Source organism: Rattus rattus, chromosome 1 (genome assembly GCF_011064425.1).
Source record: "Rattus rattus isolate New Zealand chromosome 1, Rrattus_CSIRO_v1, whole genome shotgun sequence".
Lineage (NCBI taxonomy): Eukaryota > Metazoa > Chordata > Mammalia > Rodentia > Muridae > Rattus > Rattus rattus.
The window spans coordinates 156110654-156137677 of record NC_046154.1 but is presented as its reverse complement, the minus strand read 5'-3'; the positions used below and the strand labels follow the sequence as shown (position 1 = coordinate 156137677).

Sequence of the window (27024 nt, the reverse complement as noted above, 5' to 3'; positions counted from 1 at the left end):
TTTGGGACACAGACTGGTAGGGTGCTGAGCAGGCATTTGGAAGTCAGACCCTGGACTGACTGCATTACCACCCGTTAGGAAATTAATGGGCAGGGAATTCTCTCTAGAAAGGACGCCACTTTTAGCCATTCCTGCTTAAAGGGAATAGCATGTGGGAGAAAGTCCGTGCCATGGAGGACTTTGGTTATGTGTCATTCAAAGCATGGAGAGGGGGCTGGTGAGATGCCTCATGGGTAAAGGTGCTTACCTCTCTCTGAGACCCGAATGATAGAAAGAGAACCAGCTCCTACATAGGTCTGTTCTGGTATCTCTCTCTCTCTCTCTCTCTCTCTCTCTCACACACACACACACACACACACACACACACACACACACACATACATAAAACATCACACAGACTCACACACCACACACACAAACACAGTCAACACACACACACACCATATATCATATACCACATACCACAGCACACACACAAACACATCACACAGACTCATTCCACACACAAGCACATCACACACACACACACACACACACACACACACAAAACACATATACAAGCACAGCCAACACATAACATCACACATCATACACCACCTACCACATACACACACACACACAGACACACACACACAAACACATCACACAGACTCACACCGCACACACACATACACTCACACACACCCCACACATCATACACCACATACCACACACACGCACACACACACCAGACTATTTTAAATCAAATGAATAATGAAAGTGAGGGGTGCCAAGGAGACTTGCCTAGCCTGTGTGAAGACCTGGCTTCAGTCTGGGGTGGGGCTCTTTTGTCCCAGAGATCAGACCGGCTGATTTTCTTTTCCATCCCCTACTGAGTACTTCCTTCTTAGTGGGCAGAAGGGGGAGAGACTGGCCGTTCTAGTTACTCTGCATTCAGTTCACTGAGAATTTACAAGTGCACATGCCTCCCCTCCATTACTGAATGGCATTATCATTTTGCTTTTGTTTTGAGTCAGGGTCTTGTTATGTAGCTCAGACTAGCCCCAGACTCGTGGCAATCCTCTAGTCTCGGCCTTTCAAGAGCTGGAACCACCACGAGTGTGTGTGTGTGTGTGTGTGTGTGTGTGTGTGTGTGTGTGTGTGTGTGTGTGTTGAGACTAGGGCTTGGTTCTAGGACTCACTATGTAACCCAGGCTAGCTTCAGACTCATGGCTTCTCGCCTCAGCCTCTCCCAGGTGATGGGATTACAGGTGTGTACCACCAGGCCCCACATATTCCTGTGCCTTCCTTCCCATCTCTGAGACCTTGGAGCAAAACTTATTTTGGCTTGCTAACTTTTTTCCCCCTCCAGCACCCTTTCCAGAGTGTCTCCAGCAGGCTCTGCCTAACTTAACTCTAAGGAGAAACTCAGAACTGCCTGCTCAGCTAGGGGAGGTGGTGCCTTGAGGGCTGAGCAAAGAGTAAAGTCCATCCGAGCTTTCAGAAAACCAAGACTGAGATCAGCAGACTGAAGACCACTCTCACTTGCAGAATTCCCACCTTAGGATCACTGAGCACTGATTTTGCTCAAACTATGGCACACAGCAAGTGCCAAGAGCCATTAAGAATAAGGGGGGGGAGGGGGCTGGAGAGATGGCTCAGTGGTTAGGAGCACTGACTGCTCTTCCAGAGGTCCTGAGTTCAAATCCCAGCAACCACATGGTGGCTCACAGCCATCTGTAATGAGACCTGGTGCCTCTTCTGGTGTGTGCATTCAATAAACTGTTCTTGTTTTAAAAAAAAAAAAAAAAAAGCCCTGCAGAAAAGGGAAAAAAAAACCAAGAGGGTAAGCGGGAAATTAAAAAAAAAGGTCAAAAACAAAAAAAGGAAAAAAAAAAAAAAAAAGAATAAGGAGGGCTCTCAGTTTGTACTAGGATGAAAGTCTAACTCAGAAAACATTCCTGGGATCTAGGGAGACAGCTCAGCAGATAAAATATTTACTCACCTTGCAAACTTAAGGACCAGAGCCTACATTAAAAGGGCAGGGAGGGGCTGGGGGATATAGCTTAGTCCAAGAGTGCTTATTTAGCAAGTAGAAAAAAGGACCTGAATTCAATTCTCAGTGCTGCATAAAACTGGGTATTGTGGCACACGCCTGTAATCCCAGCATTTGGGATAGGTGCAACAGGATCGTCCTCAACTACAAAGGAAGTTGGAGGACAGCCTGGAGAGAGAAAAAGAGGAGGGGACCAGGCATGATGGCTGTACTTGTACATGGATAACATCAGTGTTGGGAAGGTGAAAACAGACAGATTCCTCAGGCTTGCTGACCACCTGGCCTAGTATACTTAGCAAGTTCCAGACCAATGAGAGACCCCACCTCAACAGCCACTGGTAGATGGCATCTGAGGAATGATATCTGGGATTGTCCTCTGACTTGTATTGGCAGCAGCAGTGCGCACGCATGCGCAGACACACACACACACACACACACACACACACACACACACACACACACACACACACACACACACACACGGAAACACTCTTCAGATCTTTCTGGGCCATTTCATCAAGGATCCAAGAGTGAGCCACTCGTCCTGAGACAATGTTTCAACTGAAGAACCAGCTGAACTTGTTCTGCCTTTTAAGGAACAGAACCTCCTACAACGGTCACTCTAAAGGGAAAAAGGGCTTTTTTGTTTTGTTTCTCCTGGAGCCCACAGTGGCCTTAAACTCAACTTTGTATCTGAGAATGGCCTTAAACTTCTGCTCTTTATGACTCAGTCTCCAGAATGCTAGAATGACAGGTGAGCAGCTATGCCAGGAATCCAACCCAAGGCTTCGTGTATACCAGACAAGCACTCTATCAACTGAACTACAGCACCAGCCCTAGCCCTAGCCTGGATCTTGAAAGGAAACAATGGAATATGATGAAGAGCGTGCTCTGTAGGGACAGGAGAGGCAGCTCGGTGGCTGAGGGTACACGCCGCTCTTGCAGAGGACGCCATACCTTCGTTGGGTGGTTCAAGTTGGTTTGTAACTCTAACTCCAGGGGTATCTTAAGATTTCTATTGCTGCAGCAAAGCACCACAACCAAAAAAGCAAGTTGGAGAAGAGTTTATTCTGCTTACACTTCCACATCACAGTCCATTGCTGAAGAAAGTCAGGACAAAGCTGGACTTGATGGCGTGCACCCTTAATCCCAACACTTGGGAAGCAAAGGCAGGCAGATCTCTGAGCTTGAGGCCAGCCTGGTCTACAAAGTTAATTCCAAGACAGCAGGGCTACACAGAGAAGCCCTGTTTCACAAAACAAAACAAAACAAACAAGTCAGGACAGGGCAGGAACCTGGAGGCAGGAGCTGATGCAGAGGCCATGGTGGGGTGCTGTTTAGTGACTTGCTCTCCATGGTGACTCAGTCTGCTTTCTTATAGAACCCACTACCCAAGGATGGCATCACCTACAATGGGCTTCCCCACAGCCACCATCATTAATTGAGAAAATACTTGACATTACAGCTGGATGTCATGGAGGCATTTTCTCAACTGAAGCTCCTTTCTCCGTGATGACTCTAGCTTGTGTCCAATTGCCACACAAAACCAGCCAGGACAAAGGGGAATCCAATGTTTCTGGCCTCCAGGGGTACCTGCACTCACATGCATACAAACAGACACACACATACACAGACACACACATACACAGACACACACACACACACACACACACAGACACACAGACACACACACACACACACACACACACACACACACACACACACACACACACACACACACACACACAAACACACACAGACACACACATACACAGATACAGAGACACACAGATACACATACACACACACAGACACACACAGACACATACACACACTCATACACAGACATACACATACACAGACACACACATACACACACACATACACACACTCACACACAGACACACACATACACAGACACACACACACACACACATACAGACACACACATACACACACATACACAAACTTTAAAAATGATGAAAATTGATCTTAAAAGAAAGAGTGCACCTCAGAGAAGCAGGAGAGCCATGTTCTAATTTTCAGTTCAGTCTCACATGAGCCTTAAGACAGTGGCTTAACTGCTTTAACCCTCAGTATTTCCAAACAGAAACTAGGAAAATCCTCTCTTCTGCATGGGGGAGGGGAAAGTTTGAGGGAAGCCATGCCTAACACTTTGAGCTTTGTAGTTGTTTTTGAAAAAACATCCCAAAGGCCATTTGTGGAGCTGATGATTTCTGAGTACAGACTGACCTCCCTTGTCTTGGGATCTCTGACCACTTCTCGATTTGTGGCCAGTTCCAAAGGGTGTTCTGAGCATGTGCTCTCAGGCTCCTCTAACCATTGCCCCTAGGGGAAACTTTAAGCAATCACTTATAATTGTGGCTTGTTGGAACTGGAAATGCACTCACCTCCGAAGAGCTGTGGCTTGTTCTAGCCCTGGTTCCTAAGCTCGGTCCATTGTAGGAGGTAGAGACAAGAATTATCCCACACACACCCAGGATCCCTGGGGTTAATGAAAGGGAGAACTGCTTTGCAGATGGACACAAGCCTGCATTTCAGACTTCTCACGGTTAAGAGCACTGACTGCTCTTCCAGAGGTCCTGAGTTCAAATCCCAGCAACCACATGGTGGCCCACAACCATCTGTAATGGGATCCAATGCCCTCTACTGGTATGTCAGACTTCTCATGAGCCTTGCTCCATGTAAGACTTGGGCAGGAAAATACACCCCCACCCCCCCACCTCCCAACCCCCACCCACTCCCCCCCCCCCCCCCCCCCCCCCCCCCCCCCCCCCACCCCCCCCCCCACCCCCCACCCCCGTGAGCCCATCTACACTCCCCTTAAGACAGCCTCACCAACAAGCCAGACTTTCTCTGTCTGCCTTCCTAAGAGTCTTTAAAGAGCCTGGGGCTCCTGGAGGCCTCTCGGGTTGTTTTCCTGCTGCACTCTGGTTTCCCATGGGGCATTTATACCTATTAGAAGAGTGGCAAAAACAATTTAGGATGTATATAAATTTCCACCATGTAGACTTTTTAAAACGATGTATTTGTTTCATTTTCTGTGTGTGAGCACTTACCTGAAAGTCAGCGCAACCCTGAGTGTAGTATCTTGGAGTCCCAAGGATGACAGTCAGTTTTTCTTTTGACTTTTTTATTTTTATTTTCTGTATAAGAGAATTTGCTTGAATGTATATCTGTGCTGCATTGTGTGTGTGCAGTGCCTACAGAGGTTGGAAGAAGACATTGGATCCCTGGGACTAGAGTTAGACAGGTGTGAGCCGCTACGCAGGTGCTGGGACTTAAACCCAGGTCCGCTGGAAGAGAGCATCCACTGTTCTTCACCACAGAGATATCTCTCCATCCCCAAGACCTTTTTGTTTTGTTTTGTTTTTTACCACAGGGTCTTATGACTGTGTAACCTTGGCTAGCCTAGAACCAGGTTTCACTAATCGGGCTGTCCTTGAACTCTCAAGAGATCCATTTGCTTTGGCCTCCCATGTGCTAGGCTCACAGACTTAAACCACCATGCCTAGATATAAAATTCCCCAAGAACACCTAAAGAGATAGTTTTTTGCAATAAATTATCACTTTAACTGATTAATAGATAAATAGATTAATATGTATTTTAAAATTCTCTCTCGGGGTTGGGAATTTAGCTCAGTGGTAGAGCGCTTGCCTAGCAAACGCAAGGCCCTGGGTTCGGTCCCCAGCTCCGAAAAAAAGAAAAGGAAAAAAAAATTCTCTCTCATCAGGCAGTGCTGCTGAATGCTTTTAATTCCAGCACTCAAGAGGCAGAAGCAGGCAGAGCTCTGTGGGTTCGAGTCAGCCTGGTCTACAGAGCATGTTCTAGGACAGCCAGGGCTACACAGAGAAACTCTGTCTTTTTTTTTTTTTTTCCTTTTTCTTTTTTTCGGAGCTGGGGACCGAACCCAGGGCCTTGCGTTTGCTAGGCAAGCGCTCTACCACTGAGCTAAATCCCCAACCCTAACTCTGTCTTAAAATAAATAAATAAACAAACAGTAAAAAAACAGACAGACAAAAATCCCTCAGTGCTATTAATTAAATGTTTTTTTTTAAAGGTTTATTTATTTATTTTATGTGAGTACACTGTAGCTGTCTTCAGCCACCAGAAGAGGGCATCAGATCTCATTACAGATGGTTGTGAGCCACCATGTGGTTGCTAGGAATTGAACTCAGGACCTCTGGAAGAGCAGTCGGGTGCTCTTAACCGCTGAGCCATCTCTCCAGCCTGAGACAAGAGTTCACGTATCCCAGGCTGACCTCAAGCTCACTATAGCTGAGCCTGGTCTTGAACTCTGTTCTTCCTGCTTCCAGTTCCTAACTGCTGACAGGAGTGTGCACTTTTTTCCTTTGTCTTTAACATAAACAGAGTCAGGCTGGAGAGGTAGTTCAGAGTTAAGAGCAATTACTATGTTTGCAGAGGACCCTGGTTCAGTTCCCAACACCCACACAGCTCACATACATCTGTAACTCCAACTTCAGTGCCCTTTTCCGGCCTCCTTAGACACTAAACTCATGTGGTACACACAAATATACAAAGGTATGATGCTCATACACCTAAAGTTATAAGTGTGTGTGTGTGTGTGTGTGTGTGTGTGTGTGTGTGTGTGTGTGTTGGGGTTTTTGCTTTGTTTTGTTAATAGCTCCTGCTATCCTGGAACTTGCTTTGTAGACCAGGCTGGCCTGGAACCCCCAGAGATCTTCAAGTCTCTGCCTCCTGAGTGCTGGGATGTACCACTACTACCCTGCTGATTTAAATATATTTTTAAAATTAAAAAACACAATAAAATAAACATTGACCAGAGGAGTAGGGAAAGTCATGTGAAAGTCTAGACATGGGGCTGCAGAGATGGTTAGAAGCACTGTCCCTTCTTCCTAAGATCCTGAGTTCAATTCCCAGCAACCACATGGTGGCTACAACCATCTGTAATGGGATCTGATGCCCTCTTCTGGTGTGCAGATGTATATGCAGCAGAGCACTCATACAATAAATGAATAAAGATGTTTAAAAAAAAAAAAGAAAGAAAGAAAGTCTAGACCTGGGGCTGGAGAGATGGCTCAGCAGTTCAGAGCACTGGCTGCTCTTCCAGAGGACCTTGGTTCAATTCCCAGCACCCATGTGCTGATGCCCTCTTCTGGTGTGCAGGTGTACACGCAGACTGAATACTCAAATAATAGTAGTAGTAGTAATAATAATAATAATAATAATAATAATAATAATAATAATAGAACATAAATTAGAATGTCTAGACGTGGGAGCTAGGCATGTTGATGCAGGACTTTAATTCCAGCACTCAGGAGGCAGAGACAGGCAGATCTCTTGAGTTTGAGGCCAGCCAGAGCCTGGTCTACATAGAAAGTACTAGGACAGCCAGAGCTAAAACAAAAGTGAGGTGAGTTTAGGCTTGGTGATGTGGTAGTGGTACAGCATATGCCTAGCACGTTCAGCACACACATAAAAAGTTTATGATATGATCCGTAGAGACACAATCACTGAACCCTGACAGGGCTTCTCTACTACCTCCCTTCTGCTACATGCACCCTAAAAGAAGAGGATATCTGTAATAACAGAATATGGATCCCCCCTTTCCAAAATCTCACTTCATAGCCCAAGATCCTCCAGGCTTCACCTCTGAGTGCTGGAAGCAAGCATCTATGGCCAAGTCTGCCCCTCTATGAGGCTGTTCCCTTGCCTTCTTGGGGAGCAGAGGAGGGAGGTAGTGTAACCCATCTGCTACATCAGTTCTACTGAAGAGCAAGGGCACTCCCTCAAAATCCAGAGTCGCTCCTCAGTAAAGTAGGACATCTACCTCAGAAGCTTGGGTGCCGTAAAGAAAATGGGTTGACAACACTTATGAGGCAGAGACAGAAGCTCAAACAATGAGGTCCAGGCCAGCCAGGGTTGCACATCTCGGTAGGTAGATAGGTGGGTGGGTGGAGGGAGGGGTAGGTAGGTAGGTAGGTAGGTAGGTAGGTAGGTAGGTAGGTAGGTGGGTGGGTAGGTAGGTAGGTAGGTGGGTGGGTAGGTAGGTGGGGGGGGTAGGGGTGGGTAGGTAGGTAGGTAGGTCGGTAGGGGGTAAGTAGGTAGGGGGTAGGTAGGTAGGCAGGAGGTGGGTAGGTGGGTAGGTAGGTGGGTGGGTGGGTGGATGGGTGGGTGGGTGGGTGGGTAGGGATGGGTGGTGGGTGGGTGGGTGGGTAGATAGGTGGGGGATGGGTGGGTAGGTAGGTGGGTGGAATGGGTGGTGGGTGGGTAGGTAGGTGGGTAGAATGGGTGGGTGGTGGGTAGGTGGGTGGGTGGGTGGTAGGTAGGTGGGTGGGTGGGGGGTGGGTGGGGGGGGTGGGGGGGAGGGGGGGGGGGGGGGGATGGGTGGGTGGGTGGGTGGGTGGGGGGGTGGGTGGGGGGGTGGGTGGGGGTGGGGGGGTGGGGGGGTGGGTGGGTGGGTGGGTGGGTGGGGGGGTGGGGGGGGTGGGGGGGTGGGGGGTGGGTGGGTAGGTGGGTGGGTGGGTGGGTAGGTAGGTAGGTAGGTGGGTAGGTAGGTGGGTGGGTGGGTAGGTAGGTAGGTAGGTAGGTAGGTAGGTAGGTGGGTAGGTAGGTAGGTAGGTAGGTAGGTGGGTAGGTGGGTAGGGGTAGGTAGGTAGGTAGGTAGGTAGGTAGGTAGGTAGGTAGGTAGGTAGGTAGGTGGGTGGGTAGGTAGGTAGGTAGGTAGGTAGGTAGGTAGGTAGGTGGGTGGGTAGGTAGGTAGGTGGGTGGGTAGGTTGATAGATGGATGAAAGGTAGGCTGAGGCACTTATAAACCTTGTCTGTTTCCCAGGACCAAAACAAAATATTTTTGTTGTCCTGATCCCTTAGATTTCTTGTTTACACCAGAATGTAAAAGAAACCTCATCCCGCCCCAGCTGTGGCTGCTAACAGCAAGCCTTTCTCTTTCAGCAGGGGCTTCTGAAGATGGACATAGAAGACTGCAATGGCCGCTCCTACATGTCTGGTATGCCTTCTGTATGTTCTATTCAGGTGGACACGGGAGCAGACGTGGGTGAAGGCAGACAGCCTCTGGTCCTGGCACACGCTCCTTCTCAACTAAGTGTCAGTCTCTGCTGCCACTCAGCGTGGTAGTGTGCAATGCCCTGTGGCTTTCTTAGGTTGTTTTGGTCTGTTCTTGAGACAGGGTTTCTCTGTAGAGCCTATCCTAGAACTCATTCTGTAGACCAGGTCAGCCTCACAGAGATCCTCTTGCCTCTCTGTCCCGAGTTCTGGGATTAATGGCGTGGGTCACTACCTGCTCCCTCGTGGATTATATCTCTAACAGTGCTGCAGAGAGGGAAGGGGGATAGCAATGGATGGAATGGATGATCTGAAGCAAGTGGATGGGAGGAAAATGTGCTTCTTTTTCATATGTTCTGAGGCCACCAGCCAAGCAGAGTTCTGTCCCGCCAAGCAGAATGCACCATCCTCGAAAACTTAAGAGTGGGTGTGGGGGGATAGTAAATAGAATAGCAGGGACTGTCATAGATGGAGAACACCTCCCCCACCACTACTCAGTGCCTATCTTGTTATATGGCTCAAGCTGATCTGGAACTCACTATGTGACCACAGGCTGACCTCAGACTTGTAATTCTTCCTGTCCGAGCTTCAGAAATACTGAGTTACAGACATGAGCTGCTATGTTATCACCCCTACCACATCCAGTAGAAATCCAAATCGATTTTCTTTATTTAGAGACAGGGGTTTCATCACATAGCCCTGGGGGGGGGCGGGTCTGGAACTCTCTATATAGCTAGCCAGACTGGCCTTGAACTCATGGAGATCCATCTGCCTCTGCCTCCTGAGTGCAGAGGCTAAAGATACATGTACCACTCAAGCCAGATGTGATCATGCAGCCCCATTACTTGGAAAGCTGAGGCCAGAGGAATAACATGAATTTGAAGCCAGACAAGGCCACAGAATCAGACCCTGATTTAAGGAAATAAAACCAATCTTGGGTTTGATGGCTCACATTTTTAATGGAAATGTCCTTTCTTTTGACATTTCTTTTCTTTTTTTTGGTTCTTTTTTTCGGAGCTGGGGACCGAACCCAGGGCCTTGCGCTTCCTAGGCAAGCGCTCTACCACTGAGCTAAATCCCCAACCCCTCTTTTCTTTTTTTTAAACATTTATTTATTATGTATACATCATACAGCTTTCTGCCTGCATGTATGCACCTGCAGGCCAGAAGAGGGCATCAGATCCCATTACAGATGGCTGTGAGCCACCATGTGGTTGCTGGGATTTGAATTCAGGACCTCTGGAAGAGCAGTCAGTGCTCTTAACCACTGAGCCATCTCTCCAGCCTGGCTCACATTTTTAATACCAGCATTTAAGAGGCAGATATCTAGGAGTTTGAAGCAAGCTTGGTCTATAAAGTGAGTTCCAGGCCAAATAAATAAATAAATAAATAAATAAATAAGTGGTAGAGCGCTTGCCTAGCAAGCGCAAGGCCCTGGGGTTCGGTCTCCAGCTCCGAAAAATAAACAAACAAACAAACAAACAAACAAATAACTGTCACAACTGTCTGTAATTACAATTCCAAGGGATCCAACACTCTCAACAGATATGCATGCAGGCAAAACACCAGTGTGCATAAAATAAGAATAAATAAAATTTAAAAGTAAAAAGAAATTAAAAATTTCAAAAGTAAGTAAATGAATCACTCAATATTTTAAGAAGTCCTCCATGTGGCAAGTCCGGTCTGTGTGTGGTCATTACTTGGGGGACCAAGGCAGGTGGATCTCTGTAGGTTTAAGGCCTGCCTGGTCTATATAGTAAGTTTCAAGACAGCTTGGGTTCCATAGAGATACCCTATCTCAAACAAACAAACAAAAAAAATAATAATTGATACGGTCTGAATTCAGCCAGAAGGCCACTGGTTTGCATCCTTTAAAGACAGGGACAGAGGGGGTTGGGGATTTAGCTCAGTGGTAGAGTGCTTGCCTACTGGGTTCGGTCCCCAGCTCCGAAAAAAAGAACCAAAAAAAAAAAAAAAAAGACAGGGACAGAGAACCCATTTCTCCTTCTCCCCAGACCTATTCCACACGATAGCATGTCACAGGCTACTCACATCTGCTAAGTATCCTCATAGAGGGGAAGAGATCATTACCTAGTACAAGAATGCACTGTAGAAGTATCGGGACAATCAGGTTTAATAAGTCAAAAAGAAAAAGGGGAGGAGAGGACTGGGGTGCAGCTCCGTAGGCTGCTTGCCTGACATGTACTAGGCTCTGTTTGACCTCAGCACGCCATAGGCCCCGAGGCACACCTGTCACCCCAAGGTGCGAAGGCAGGGGTTTTGTCCGCAGGTTTCCTGAGTAGAGACAGAGCCTAAGACAGAGTTAGTGGTTTTTGTTTGTTTGTTTGTCTTTTGAGATTGCAGACTTTTACAGCCTAGTCTGCCCTGTACTTGGTACACAGCCCAGGCTGAATGGGAGCTCCTGGCGCCCTCCCTCCACTCCCAAAGTGCTGAGATTATAAGAGTGTGCTGTCCAGTCCGGGTCGAAAGAAAGTTAGTCTTCAAGATATTTTTTAAACCATTAGAAAGTTAGGGCCAAAGGAACAGGCATGATACCATACATTTATAACACTAGTCTGTGGGAGGCTAACGCAAGATCTAAAGCATCCTGAAGTACATAGTATGACCCTAACTCATGGTAAAAGGGAAGATGGTGAGTCTTGCAGGATGGTACGAAGCAGGTAGATCCTGTTCAAGGCCAGCCTGGTCTACTCAGGCAGTTCTAGGCCAGCCAAGGGAGACATTTGTCTCAAAACAACAACAAAATACAGTAAAGACTATGATGACTGTAATCTCAACAGCCAGGAGGCAGAAGCAGGAAGATTACGAATTCAAGGCTAGCTTTCGCCTCATGCGAAGAGCCCGAGCGCCATTGTGGAAATGGGCTATGAGGTATTTTGTTTACTTTAAAGTAGAGCCAAACAGGAATTGTTGGCGTGTCCTGATGGAGAGAGTACAATCAGTCAGACACACGTGAGAACCACCTCCATCCTCTGCATAAGGCACGAAAGACAGTGGCTCTGAAGGAGTCAGCTGAGGAACAGGTGTGCCCTGTTCGCCACACGCCAGACAGAGTGACACAGTCTAGGTGTGTCATTTTACCTGAAGGAGGCCCTTCCGAGGAACCAGCCATTTCTGCTACCTCCAGTTCAGTCAGGTTTATTCACTGTTGAGCAACAAGAACACCGAGGACCTGGTTAGTGCTGGGTGTTGGCTGTCAGATGGACAGGATCCAATCCCTGACATAAGGAAGGCAAATGGGAAGCTGTGAAGGAGCCTGGGGAAATGGCCCGAGGGCTCTTCTCATTGCACCTCCGGAGAATGCTGGATGCTAGCAGGAAAGCTCTGAAGCTATTTGCTTCACCATGTTATGGAACCAAGCCTTACTTGCTTAAGGTGGGTCAGCACAGCCTGTTTGAGAAGTGGGCCCAGCACAAACGGTCTCCGAATCAGAAGAGAAACCCACCCCACTCTGGATGTCAACAGCTACCTTCAAAAAGACAAAGTCAGGGCAGGACTGACAGGTCTAAAGAATGACCCCATTCAGGGCCAGACATGGCCAAGAGGGTTCGTGATAGGGCATCTAAGAACCCATTACTGACGCCATCCCTCTCCTCGGCTGATCCAGCAGAGTTGTCCTCAGTGCCTGGCTTTTTATGAGCCTTTTCTTAGGTCACTTTTTCTTAGCTCTCTGCCTTCCCCACTGGCCACCCAATAAAGGGAGGCAGTCTCCTGTTCCACTAAGGGATGCTACCATCTCACAGAATCTGATTCTGAAAGCATCCCCCTCCAACTTCCTTTCTAAAAGTACAGATAGTTCCCATGGGAAGAAATGGGGGAAACAAGAGTCCACTAATGAGTCCACTAATTTATAACACAGATTCCCACCCTACACCCCCACCCCACACACACACTGAAAACAGAAACTGAGTTGCACAAACCAGATGGAGCAGTGCTTGTCCTGCTGCTCTGAAACACTTAAGAGGACCTGAGGAGAGAGGGGTGCAAGGATTGGCAGCCAAAAGTTTCACGGCCCCTCCCATCCCCAAATTCTTGGAATCAGAAAAAGCAGTCTTCCAAAGTAGGTCAGCGCAGCGGCGAGCAGCTCCTCTGGAAGGGAAGGGAGCAAGGGCCTTATCCAGATAGAGGACACAGAGCCATCCAGGACTCCAGCCGCCAGAGCCCCAGAGGCTCAGGAGAGAGGAGAGACAGGGAGACCCAACCAGATGAGAAAGAGCTCAGGGTCACAGACCTCCACTAGTCAGTGATGGGAAGAGGGGATTGTCAGAAGGAGGGGTAGAGGGACAGGAGCTGGAGTTCGCTGGGGGAGGAGCTTTCTGCCACTTCTAGATCCTGGAGGCTGCCCCTGTGTCCCGGGCCCCATGACCTCTGGGGCATTGGCTTCCCTAGCTGGCAGAGGATTGGGCCTTCTTCCCTGGGACACCCCCCCCACACAAGCCTGAGACACTCTCTCTCTCTCTCTCTCTCTCTCTCTCTCTCTCTCTCTCTCTCTCTCTCTCTCTCTCTCTCTCACACACACACACACACACACACACACACACACACACACACACACTTGCCTTCCTCTCAAGCATTTGTGCAGTTCTTCTTTGTCTGCTGGGCAGGAGGGCAAACACATCTGCCTTCCCTCCCTATGCACCCCACTCCCCACCCCTCCACCGTCTTGGAAAAGGGATGCTGTAGCCTAGCATCCCCACACACACCTCGTTTTCTCCTGCCCCCCCCCCCACATCCACGCCTCCCCTTTTCTCTCTCCTCCTCTCCTCTCTCCTCTCTCTCCTCTCTTCTCTCTCTCTCTCTCTCTCTCTCTCTCTCTCTCTCTCTCTCTCTCACACACACACACACACACACACACACACACACACACACACACACACACACACACACACACACACACACACACACACGCACACACACGAGGCTCTCAGCACATACACCCGGGGCTGAGCGGTTCTGCCGACTGCAGCCGTGGGCCCCTGCTCACCGTGCGGCTGCCACTGCCTGCGAAATGACGGCTGTTCCCCTCACTTCCAGGAATCCACGCTTCCTGGAAGGTGAGTGGCTGGGCTCACCCCTGCCTGCCACCGAGACGCAGACATGCACACACCACCCGCACTCCCTCGCCGTTTCCAAGGCGGCGGCCGCGTTCGCACCCCAGGGTCTCACCGGCAAGGGAAGGATAATGTAAGTTCAGGCAGAAGGCGGCTAGCGGAGGGGGGAAAGGGGGGTGATGGGGCTAGGGAGTCAATTCAGTAACAACTCCCAAGCCTGAGGAGAGGGAGAGGATGGGGGCTGTGTGTGTAGCGGGGGAGGGGGCGTTCCTCCTTACACTTGGGGAGGATGGGAAAGGGTGCTTGGTGTTGCTAAGCGAAGACGGTGACTTGGACAGTGGGAGCTTGTGGTGACATCTTGATTAGGCCTTGGGGACAGAGGTAGAGCAGCCAGGGGTGGAATGCCGAAACAGGCCTAGGTGGGAATGGATACTAGAAAGAACTGCGATAGGAAGAAGAGCTTTGACAGCAGATGCTTCAGCCTGGAACCGACACGTGAGGGGCCTCAGCCTCCTGCCCACAATAGAACCGGGGATGGCAGTCTTTCTTTGCTCATGCACTCACTGGTCCCTGATAGCAGGCTAGCATCCTGCCACCCGGAGCCCATGGTCAAGAAGAGAGATCCCTTACAGAGAAGTGCAGAGGCTTGCAGAGCTCCAGGCTACTCCCCAGAGGCAACCACTCGAGGGATCCAGGAGAGGGCTGGTCTCCGTCGGTGTGTGAGAGAGACGCTTAGCTTAGCGCGAGTGCTCCCCATCCCTTCCCCCGCCGCGGTTCTGCCCTTTCTCCACCTCTTAGTTGCTTTGCTGTGGACCTCACGATTCAGCTTTGCTCCCTGGAGGTTCAGCCAATCTATGATGGCTTTGACCAAGAAAATGTCTCTGATACCTGAGAGCAGCCTTAATTCTTGGCTTTGACAGTCTGAGATTTCTTGGAAGTCCCAGGCATTTGAAATTCCCTCACTGGGGTTTCCGAGGCTGAGAGAGGAACTGATGAGTTTCCCAAATCTGACTTTTGTCCCTGTCAGCCTCAGGCAGAAGTCTAAGTCCCTGGAGCCCCACAAAGACCCTCTGGCCTTTGACACAGATCCTTCTTAGATTTTAGTGCCATGAAAGTAGCCTTGAGTGTGTTTTCCCTCTTGCCTTTATCCTAGGGATGACAGCAGCATCAAAGAGCCTCTGGAGTTTCTAGTGCGCCTTGAGGCTCCTGCTTTCCCTCCTGTTTCCAGCCCTTCCCTGGGAGAGCCACAAAGAATGCTTTCCCCTCAATGTCCCTAAGCTTCCCCTTAAGAGTATCGTTTCCCAGAAAGCTAGCCCCTAGTCTTAGAGGCAGCCTCAGCTCCAGGAGTCTGGGACCAGATAATAATTTCTAAGAAGCTCATTCATTTTAGGATCAGCAGGTCCCTTCTTATTAATGCTGGGTGATTTAGAGTAGGGTCAGCACTAACCTTTGAAAGGACTAAGAAGCTGGGTGTGGTGCATGCACACAATCCCAGCACTTCAAAGGCTGAGGCAGGAGGACTGTGAATTTACTTAGCCATTTTCAGCCTAGCTAGCCTTCGAACCTCAGTAAACTCAGTTGAAAGGGCATGCGTTAAAACTGGACCTGAATCTACAAGTCGTAATGGTCCTGAGCCGCTCACGTCATGGTTTGTGTCTGGTGCTGACTTAAGGCAACTTCTTAAGAAAACCGTTGCTCGCCTCAGGACCTCAGCAGGGGAAATCAGATTCAAGGCATAAGGCTTTTTCTATAGATCGTGAACAGGGTTCCTCAGGCTTCCGAGGGATAGAACGGGGAACGGGACTTTAGGAGAGGTTGTGATGGGAAATGGTCCCAAAGTCCTGAGTGGTTGTTTTCTTCCCACTGACCAAAGCTGGAGAGGGAGCTCTCAGGAGGGTGTGCTCCGGATTTCTTGCCTCAGGCCCAGGACTCCAACCATTTTATAATGGAATCTTTATTTTGTGAAAGTAAGTATGTGCATAGCTGGGAAAGTGGGTAAATTACTAACCTAGGTGAACTTTAGGTGAATGTTAGGGTCTCTCTCTTTCTCTCTCTCTCTTCCATGTTTAGGCCTCTGTGCATATACCCATGCATGTTCATGTTAGCAGATAAAATAGACGGCTGTGATGTTTATCCCAGTAGGTATGTTCTCTTTATGTGTATCTACATGTGTGATCTGTGTTTGTGTGTTTATCTACACGTGTTTTGATTTCATTCATATACATGTATTCATATACACAGCAGAAGGCTGTGGGGAGGGGGGATTTTTTTAATTCACTCATGTTTTCAGGTATGTTACCGGATTTAAAAAAAAAAAAACAGAATTTTTAAAAAGTGTTTTTTACAAAGTATTTTGTCAACAAGTTAAAACTGACATATGCATAGGATAACTGATATTTAGCTCTCGAGAGAATACCAAATATAAATATGCGATTGGACTTGGATCAGCTAGAAAGCTTCTAGAATCTTCAAAATTTGACTGAATTTAGAAAGTCTAATGAGCCCACCTCACCCCCATTGAAGCAGTGACTCCTGACTGGACAAGCAGTGGCCAAGGACTTGGCATTTATCTTGTTTGTGATCCTACCCCCAACTCAGCCACTACCAGTTTAAACAAATAATATAACATCTTTTGTGTTTCCTTATCCAATAAATAATGAATAAATAAATAAATACAATTGAAGTAATATCCCAGTGCCTATTTCATAAGGTGATTGTGAAGCTTAAAGGAGACGTCCCAGCACACAGACTAAGGCCTGATACAAGTATCCAATCAGTAATTAGTAATTAGCTGCTATCGTTATTGCTACTGATATTATCAATAGATTCCAGACAGTTCCAGATCCCTCTCCTACAGATTCCAAAGCTGCTCCTGGTAGCTCCAGAGAGAACAGTAGGTAAAAATGTCCCTGATCTCTGTTCTCCCCTGGTCCGCCCAGTCCTAGGCCCGTTTCCTGCAGTGTTAGGCAGTGGGTGATGCTCTTCCCCTCAGGCACAGATAAAGGTAGGGTAAGTCTGACGGCTGCTGAGTTCACGGAAGTCAGAGTCAGCCCAGGGCACCCGGCTGCTGGGGCACCAGGTAGGGTGCTCAACATTCAGCCTACCTTGTGCATGGCTACAGGACAAATGTTTGTGATATTTAACTGAAGTTTCTCTTAAACATTAGGTAGTGGACTATAGATGGCTTCAGCCCAAGCTTTACCTGCCCTCCGTTCTCTCCTCCAAGGTAGCGGGGACTCATCTCTCGAGAAGGAGTTCCTTGGGGCCCCAGTGGGGCCCTCGGTGAGCACCCCAAACAGCCAGCACTCTTCACCCAGCCGCTCGCTCAGTGGTAAGTACGATCCTCTCCCAACTCCTAGCACTAGGCAGCCCTGTTTTTTATTTGGCCTTCAGTTTGCCTTCCCCTGGCCACCATTTCCGCATCATCTCCTTCTGGTTCCTGCTCAGAGCCTCTCAGGGTGGGAAGGAGGCCAGAACCTAGAGCTCTCCTAGCTTGTGGAAAGAATGGCTAACGCCAGCCAGAGGTAAAGTTAAAACATCTATGGGTGACATTAAGGTAAAGGTCCCAGCTGCACGGTGGCACACGTGTTTAGTCCCAGCACTCAGGAAGCAGATGCCAGTAAGTTTGAGGCCAGACTAGTCTACAGGGTGAGTTCCAGAACAGACAGGGCTACACAGAGAAACCCTGTCTGAATCTTGGGCAGGGGAATAAAGGTTCCGGGAGACAGAAATGGACATCAGGGTAGAGAGAGAGGTGGAAAACACACAGTAGCAGGACTTCACCAACTCCACCCCACTTGTGTACCAGACAGGGTCCCTGAATGCCCCTCCCCAGCTGGCTCTAGATCTGTGACATTCTCTAAATGGTTGAAATAGCTGAGAATGTAGGTCAGAGCTAGTGCCAAAGCTCCTCCCCGTGTCCCCTCAGGTTGCTGGGCAGAGACGTGGGGGTTCCTTCTCACAGGGAGAATAGGATACCTGTCTTCCAGTGTCACTTTGCTTCTAGCCTGCTCTCCCCTCCAGTCTTCCCAGGCCTGTTTTCCAGCCTCTGTTACCTGCTGGATTCCTGCCCAAGACAAACATAGGCATCTTCCTTCCTTCCTTCCTTCCTTCCTTCCTTCCTTCCTTCCTTCCTTCCTTCTTCCTTCCTTCCTTCCTTCTTTTCTTCTTTTCTTTTTCTTTTTTTAAAGACAGGATCTTCCTGTGTAGCCCTAGCTGACCTGGAATTCACTATGTAGACCAGGCTGGCCATAAACTTACAGAGATCCAACTGGCTCTGCCTCCCAAGTGCAGGGATTACAGATAGGTGCCACCGCACCCAACCAAACATCGTTCTTAGTGCCAAGAGATTGCAAAGGCTCCTCGGCAGCTACCCCTCCTGCCCAGTGACTGAAGTCAGCCTGTGCACACCCCACTCCACTGTTTTCAGTTCAGACTCTGGGATCCTCACCTGAGATAACACATAGGCCGTTGTCCCTCCTGACTCGGGCACCTAAGCCTAAGTCAGTGTTTGCAGTCAGGCACCCTGCTGTACTATCACAGTGTCGTTCGCCCCTGGGAATGGTTGCCCCTTTGCCTATCTGTATTCTAAACGTCAGTCCCCCGACCCCCAGCCAACTCCATCAAGGTGGAGATGTACAGCGATGAGGAGTCGAGCAGACTGCTGGGGCCGGATGAACGGCTCCTGGATAAGGATGACAGTGTGATTGTGGAGGACTCATTGTCGGAGCCCTTGGGCTACTGCGATGGAAGCGGACCAGAGCCTCACTCCCCTGGCGGCATCCGGCTACCCAACGGCAAACTCAAGTGCGACGTCTGCGGCATGGTCTGTATTGGACCCAATGTGCTCATGGTACACAAGCGCAGCCACACTGGTGAGTAAGCCCAAGGCCTTACGGGAGAGCTCTGGGTGGGACTGGGAGGCAGGGCTGTGCTAAGACTCTGGTAGGGAAGGAGGAGGCTGAAGAGACCCACTGGAGGGGGGTGGTGCTTAGAAATGGAAGGGTCTGGTTGGCTCAGCGGTTAAGAGCACTGACTGCTTTTCCAGAGGTCCTGAGTTCAAATCCCAGCAACCACATGGTGGCTCACAACCATTTGCAATGGGATCTGATGCCCTCTTCTGGTGTCATGATGACAACTACAGTGTGCTAATATACATAAAAAAATGAATAAATAATTCCTAGAAATGGAAAGGTCATTAGAGCATGTTTCATAGATAACAAGAGAAAAGGGATATAAGCCCCTCGGAACGTCGTTAACTACCTGGCCCTTTCCTTCAGCCATTGTGACAAAGAAAAGCTCCTACTACGTTTCTCAGTATGTTCAGGGATGTACAGAGATATTCAGAGAGTGGGTACCTCTAGAAGGAGTCTTGAAACTTCAGTGTAGATCGATGGTGGGGTGTGTACATGTGTAAGGCCTTGTGGTGGATCTCAACACCAAAAAAAAGTGGGGGGAGCTTTTGGTCCAAAAGGGACAGAATTCCAGGGTCTTCTCATCTTAAAATGTAGGGGTTGGGGATTTAGCTCAGTGGTAGGCGCTTGCCTAGCAAGCGCAAGGCCCTGGGTTTGGTCCCCAGCTCGAAAAAAAAAAGAAAAAAAAAAAAATGTAAAGGGGTACAGAGCGCTGCTTAGGGGGTACAGAGCCCTGTTTATCCTCCTCAGACATTGAGCTCCTGGGCAGAGTGGACTCACTACTTGGGGCAATGGTCTTTTGCAGGTCTTCTACCAAAGTTCTGGTTTCAAGTCGCACACCTGTAGTCCACACCTTTCCAGGGTAAAAGGGCCCCTGGCTGGCCTCCGTAATGTAGGCCTGGTATGTGTGGCACCTGCTGCCCCTCCAGAGTGTACTTGGAAGGCTTTCCCTCCACGCCTCTCATGCGGTCTCTGGGACCTGTCCTTTCACCTGCAGGGGAAAGGCCCTTCCACTGCAATCAGTGTGGTGCCTCCTTCACACAGAAGGGGAATCTGCTGCGTCACATCAAGCTGCACTCAGGGGAGAAGCCCTTCAAATGTCCCTTCTGCAACTACGCCTGCCGCCGGCGTGACGCCCTCACTGGCCACCTCCGCACACACTCAGGTGAGTGACTGATCCGCAGGAACAAAGAGGCACCCAGCACCTGCAGAAAATGGCAGTGGTTCAGAACTCTTCTCTGGAGAGGGATACTATAATGTCTGCCACTGAGGAACAGAGAGCACTGACAGGGCACACGGGGTCTGTGAGAAACTTGTGGGAGTCTTCACTGTGGTTTTTTACTGCCATATTCTGTGACATGAAGCAAAAAAAGAGCATGGTTTAATGTTCCTTCTTTCTACCTTCATCTCTAAACACTGTAATGATGCCGTGTGGTCCATCACCTCTAATTCTGAGCCCTATGGGAGCCTCTCTTCCCACTCTCTTGCATCAGGACCTTTACCCGCTACCATATTGACCCCACTCCTACTCCCAAAATACCAGAGGTCTTGGATGGTCACTGCATGTCCTCCCTCTACCTTCTCATGGTTCCTATAAATAAATCTACAAGCTTCCAAAACCAGGAGGACAGGAACTAGGACCAAATGGGGAAGACTACCTCATTTCTGCCTTGCATCCCAAGAAGTGGTAGTGTTTTCATAGGCAAGAGCAAGTCCACAGAGCACCCAGGGGTCAGTGGTTGGATCGCTGTGAGGGAACTGAAGCAACAGGCGCTAGTTCACTCAAGACGCTCTGAAGCCGGGTGTGGCTGTCTCCGAGAGACAGGGGCAGGAAGGTCATGTAGTCAGTCAGCCTGGGGTATACGAGGCCCTGCCTCAAAATAACAAAAATGGTGAAAGATTGAGCATCTGTGAAGGAACTAGAGAATTGGAGAACTTTCCAGATATTTTACCAAGTTTTGGACTCTTGGCCAGATTGGAGAGGGGGTCAGATCCAGAGACTTGAGTCAGCAAGGAAGAGGGGATCTGAGGATTGAGGGGAAGGAAGGTGGGATGGAGAATTAGTGGCATCTGTCCTCGGAATCTTTCCTGGGCTTTTCTTTCTTCCTCAGCCTCACCGGATAGGGCTTAGGGGCACAGAGAGGCACTGCGCCTTCTGCCTCCTCAGCCAACCTTGCTCCAGATTTGGGACCCCTTGTTCTCTCTGATCATCGCTGACTTCTGCTTTGTAATCTACAGGCAATTATCTGTGTCACCTTCTGTGACCATAAGAATTTCAGAGGCAGGCAAGGGGCTTGAGGATTCCCAGCAGATACTTCACTATTTGAGACAGGGCTCTCATGTATCCCAAGCCAATCTCAAAGTCCTTGTGTACCCAAGAATGACCTTCACTTTCTGATCCTGGTCCTCCTCCCCTCTCTCCTGAACACTGGGTTCGAAGGAATACACCACTACTCCTGCCTATGAGCAGCTGGGGATCAAACCTAAGGCTTCACAAACACACACACACACACACACACACACACACACACACAGACATGCAGACATACACACACACAGACATGCAGATGCACACACACACAGACATGCAGACACACACACAGACACACACAGACATGCAGACACACACACAGACACACACAGACATGCAGACACACACACAGACACACACAGACATGCAGACACACACACAGACACACACAGACATGCAGACACACACACAGACACACACAGACATGCAGACACACACACAGACACACACAGACATGCAGACACACACACAGACACACACAGACATGCAGACACACACACATACACAGAGATATACAGACACACACACATACACACACAGACACACACAGACATGCAGACACATACACACAGATATGCAGACACACATACATACATACATACACACACAGAGACATGCAGACACACATACATACACACACATGCAGACACACACACATACATACAGACACACACACATACACACACACACACAGACACGCAGACACACACACATACATACACACACACAGACATGCAGACACACACATACACAGAGGCATACAGACACACACAGACATGCAGAAACACACACATACATACATACACACACAGACATGCAGACACACACACATACACAGAGATATATAGACACACACACATACACACACACACACACACACACACAGACACACACATACAGACATACACACATACACACAGACACACACAGACATACAGACACACACACACATACACACACACACACAGACACAGACATGCAGATACACACACATACACAGAGATATACAGACACACACACACACATACACACATACAGACATGCAGACACACACATACACAGATATGCAGACACACACACATACACACACACAGATATGCAGACACACACACATAGACACACACAGACATGCACACACACACAGACATGCACACACACACACACACACACACACACACACACACAGACATACACACATGGCAAGTATGCTACTAAATGAGCTACAGCCCCAGCACAAAGGCCCGCATTGGTTTCACAAGGAAGCTGATGCTGTGAGAAAGGAAATAAATGTTGTGGACTCTGCCTACCCGGCCTTCATCAAGATCCCATGGCCAAAACACATGCTCCCAGGGTGACTCCCGGTTTGCAAGGATAGCTTGGCCCCACAAAATGCCAGTTTTGTTTTCTCTTGAGAAAGGGTCTCACTGTTTACCTCTGGATAGCATAGAACTTGCCATGTAGATCGGGCTGGCTTCAGACTCAGAGATGCAACTGGGTCTGCCTCCCAAGTACTAGGATTAAAGATATTCTCTACAAGGCCCTGCAACCACACGGACCCTTAACAAGGTCAACTGCATAGGTTTCAAATATTGTCCCATAGGAGATTAAGGGGAAAGGAGACTGAAGTGGAGGTCACATCTCTGTGAGATGCTTCCTGCTATAATCACATTGTAAGCAATAAAGGGCTAGAGGATCCTCTCCCAACATGGTGGAGAGGGCCCCGGCACTCACCCCATCTCTAAACTGTCATTTACAGGTGGAGAGCAGCATGGCAAAGGTCGATTTAGACGTAGCCAACAGAGACATATGTGGGGCTGAATAATAATTACCAATCTCCTAGCAATGCCTTCTGCCGCCGTGCCGCGCAGTGGTAGCAACGAATACACAAATATACCTTGTTCCTCTGAGTTTCCTCCTCTCCAAAAAATCTCCAAGAATTGTGTTTAAATAAGTTAACAATCTGTGTCCCCATTTTTAGAGCTTTATAACATGTCCTTTTAAAAACAACAACAATAGGGCTGGGGATTTAGCTCAGCGGTGGCGCTTACCTAGGAAGCGCAAGGCCCTGGGTTCGATCCCAGCTCGAAAAAAAAAAAAAAAAAAAAAAAAAACCAAAAACAACAACAATAAACGCAAGCTCCTTTCCTTCATCTTCTCTGTTCTTTTCCTTGCCTTTTTCCTGTCAGTGCAGGGCTCTCTGGGGGGCTCTTGATACCTCCGTATAATGACAGAGAAAGAAAAAGATCAGTAAAACAGACAAGGGCTGGAGATCAAAAAAAAAAAAAACCCCACTGCCCTCCTGCATGGGCAGGGCTCAGGGCTGCCCTTTCTGCTGCTTCAGTTTCCCTCCAACCAAAGCCGAGAGCAGCAAGCAAAAAGTCCCCTTGTCTGATAAACAGCCATTGCCCCCGCCCGCTGCCCAGAAAGGTTAAACCACGGTCCGAGCCCCAGACTCTGAGATCCTGGGGCGGGGCCTGTGCACTTAGCTGGGAAGATCCCCTACTAAGTCCTCACATCCTCCTTTCCTTTCAGAAGCAGCCAGAGCATCTAGAATCCCACTGCCAGCCTAAAGCAGTGTGCCACGGTCCCTTCCCTTAGCTGTACGTTGTCCAACGCTTCCTCAGATGTAGTTCACCTTCTCTTCTGTTGTAAGTGGAGTTAGGGAAGGGGAAAAAATATCAAGTTATCAACGTTCTTTCCTCTGTGAGCCACTGTGCAGTGGCTCCTGCATGACCAGGTACAGGGGGAAGCTACTCTCACGCTGCCTCTGCTCTCCCCTCCGCAGTCTCCTCTCCCACCGTGGGTAAACCCTACAAGTGCAACTACTGTGGCCGGAGCTACAAACAGCAAAGCACCCTCGAGGAGCACAAGGAGCGCTGCCACAACTACCTACAGAGTCTCAGCACCGATGCCCAGACGTTGGCTGGCCAGCCAGGTGGGGCTGTGGGCTGTACTACAGAGGAGCTGAGGGTAGGACCAGGAGTTCAGGCAAGGGATGAGGTTGCTCCTAGTGAACCTTCCAAGCATCCATTCCTAAGCGCCCCATGAGCGGCCAGCACAGCTCTGGGGCAGGTCAGTAGGGGATCCAGACATACAGGAAGGTCTACAGGGTGTCAGGGTTTGTAATCCTGCACAAACATCATGACCAAGAAGCAAACTGGGGAGGAAAGGGTTTATTCAGCTTACACTTCCACATTGCTGTTCATCACCAAATGAAATTAGGACTAGGACTCACACAGGTCAGGAAGCAGGGGCTGATGCAGAGGCCATGGAGAGATGTTACTTACTGGCTTGCTTCCCCTGGCTTGTTCAACTTGCTTTCTTATAGAACCCAAGACCACCAGCCCAGGGATGGCACCACCCACAATGGGCTGGGTCCTCCCCCCTTGATCATTAATTGAGAAAATGCCTTACAGCTGGGTCTCATGGAGGCATTTCCTCAACCGAGGCTCCTTTCTCTGTGATAACCCCAGCTTCTGTCAAGTTGACACACAACACCAGCCAGTACAAGGGGGATCCTGGCATAGAGGAAGTCTGAATCTATCCTCTCAGGCTAGATAGGAGCAGGAGAGGAAGCACAAAGAATAGAAGATAAAGGGGTTAGAAGTGTACGATTGTCCGCAAATGATCATTCCTGGACTGAGCTTAAGATAAAGATCTAAAGGTGACACATTCCTTTAATCCTGGCACTCAAACAGCAGAGACAGGTGGATCTCTGTGAGTTCTAGGCCAGCCTGGTCTATCTGCACAGTGAGTTCAGAGCCAGCCAGGGCTGCATAAGTGGGATCCTGTCGGGAAAATATAAAACACAAAAAGAAAAAGGAAAAAAACAGACAGAAAGAGAGGGAGGTAGAGGAGGAAAAAGGGGGGGGAGAGAGAGCCCAGTTTGCAGGTGTAACCTTCCTCGACTACTGGCTGGCTGGTTTTCTCCAGGCAAGGCTGCTGGGCCAATGCCACCCTTACTCAGCAGCTCCCATCCTGCCCCTCCCCTCCAGGTGATGAAATCCGTGACCTGGAGATGGTGCCTGACTCAATGCTGCACCCATCGACAGAGCGGCCAACTTTCATCGACCGTTTGGCCAACAGCCTCACCAAACGCAAGCGCTCCACCCCACAGAAGTTTGTAGGTAAGAGTTCCTGTCCCAAAGGAGATAGCAGCTTCGGGCCACAGCTCAAGTACACCACAGTTTCCATTGCCATTAGACCAGAGAGACCTGGAGATTTGATGGGGGAAAAATGAGCCAAGTGGTCTCTGTGGTGCTCAGAATGTGCGCTCACTCAGATGGGAGTGGATGGGGAGGGAATTCATGCTTCTAAGAGAGTTGGGGAACAGCACAGTCTATAAAGGGCTTGCATGAGAACAGGTTTTTCAACCCCAGAACCTACCTAAGAATGCCAGGCATGATGTCTGGTGCTCATAATCCTAGCTGTGTGTGTGTGTGTGTGTGTGTGTGTGTGTGTGTGTGTGTGTGTGTGTGTGTGTGTGTGTGTGCAGAGAAAGAATAGAGCCCTGGGGACCACAGACCAGGCAGCCTAGCCAACTTGTGGTTCCTTGTCCTGCAAATGACATCTCTGAGGATCTGAAACATTTTGTTGTGATGACTTCATAGAGAGGCCTTACTCTAGGACTACAGCCTGCCCAGGGCCTGACCCTCAGGGAAAGTGAATGAGGTCCCCTGGGGCTATAGATATAGCTCAGTGGGAGAATGTGTGCTTAGCACGTGTGCAGTCCTGGGTTGGGTCCCCAGAACTCATTAATAAGGACGAGGATACTGTTTGTTATATTTAGGCTCCTGAGTTAGAAAACAAAGAATTAGGGGTCTTCAAACCCAACGCCAACGAGATCTGTTCCTCCACAGGAGAAAAGCAGATGCGCTTCAGCCTCTCAGACCTTCCCTATGATGTGAACCCCAGCGGTGGCTATGAAAAGGACGTGGAGCTGGTGGCACACCATGGCCTGGAGCCTGGCTTCGGAGGGTCTCTAGCCTTTGTGGGTACCGAGCACCTTCGTCCCCTCCGCCTTCCGCCCACCAACTGCATCTCAGAACTCACACCTGTCATCAGTTCTGTGTACACCCAAATGCAGCCCCTCCCCAGCCGACTGGAGCTTCCAGGGTCACGAGAAGCAGGTGAGGGACCCGAGGACCTGGGAGACGGAGGTCCCCTCCTTTATCGAGCCCGAGGCTCTTTGACTGACCCCGGGGCATCCCCCAGCAATGGCTGCCAGGACTCCACAGATACAGAGAGCAACCATGAAGATCGGATTGGCGGGGTGGTATCCCTCCCTCAGGGTCCCCCACCTCAACCTCCTCCCACCATAGTGGTGGGCCGGCACAGTCCCGCCTATGCCAAAGAGGACCCCAAACCACAAGAGGGGTTGTTGCGGGGCACCCCAGGCCCCTCCAAGGAAGTGCTTCGGGTGGTGAGTGAGAGCGGTGAGCCTGTGAAGGCCTTTAAGTGTGAACACTGCCGCATCCTCTTTCTGGACCACGTCATGTTCACCATCCACATGGGTTGCCATGGCTTCAGAGACCCTTTCGAGTGTAACATCTGTGGTTATCACAGCCAGGATCGGTATGAGTTCTCTTCCCACATCGTCCGGGGGGAACATAAGGTGGGCTAGAAAC

General features: G+C 49.3%; 1 protein-coding gene and 1 long non-coding RNA gene across 3 annotated transcripts in view; one reads left to right on the top strand and one right to left on the bottom strand.

The window, feature by feature from the left end:
* Positions 1 to 14189, bottom strand: part of LOC116906296 — a 16454-nt gene extending 2265 nt beyond the window's left edge. Inside the window, exons 1-2 of the long non-coding RNA XR_004388590.1 lie at positions 14107 to 14189; positions 12204 to 12267 (exon numbers count right to left, since the gene is read on the bottom strand). This is a non-coding gene — a long non-coding RNA (uncharacterized LOC116906296). The remainder of the gene's footprint in view (positions 1 to 12203; positions 12268 to 14106) is intronic.
* On the top strand, positions 9006 to 27024 carry Ikzf4 (IKAROS family zinc finger 4). Of its 2 annotated transcripts, XM_032909174.1 has the most exons (8): positions 14044 to 14306; positions 16047 to 16140; positions 17400 to 17504; positions 18787 to 19047; positions 20084 to 20251; positions 24183 to 24332; positions 25393 to 25524; positions 26257 to 27024. In XM_032909174.1, exons 1-8 carry the CDS (start codon positions 14220 to 14222, stop codon positions 27018 to 27020), a joined length of 1761 nt encoding a protein of 586 aa, XP_032765065.1. In that variant the 5' UTR covers positions 14044 to 14219; the 3' UTR covers positions 27021 to 27024. The 2 variants fall into 2 exon arrangements, with proteins under 2 accessions (XP_032765075.1, XP_032765065.1); XM_032909184.1 differs by lacking the exons at positions 14044 to 14306; positions 16047 to 16140 and adding an exon at positions 9006 to 9045.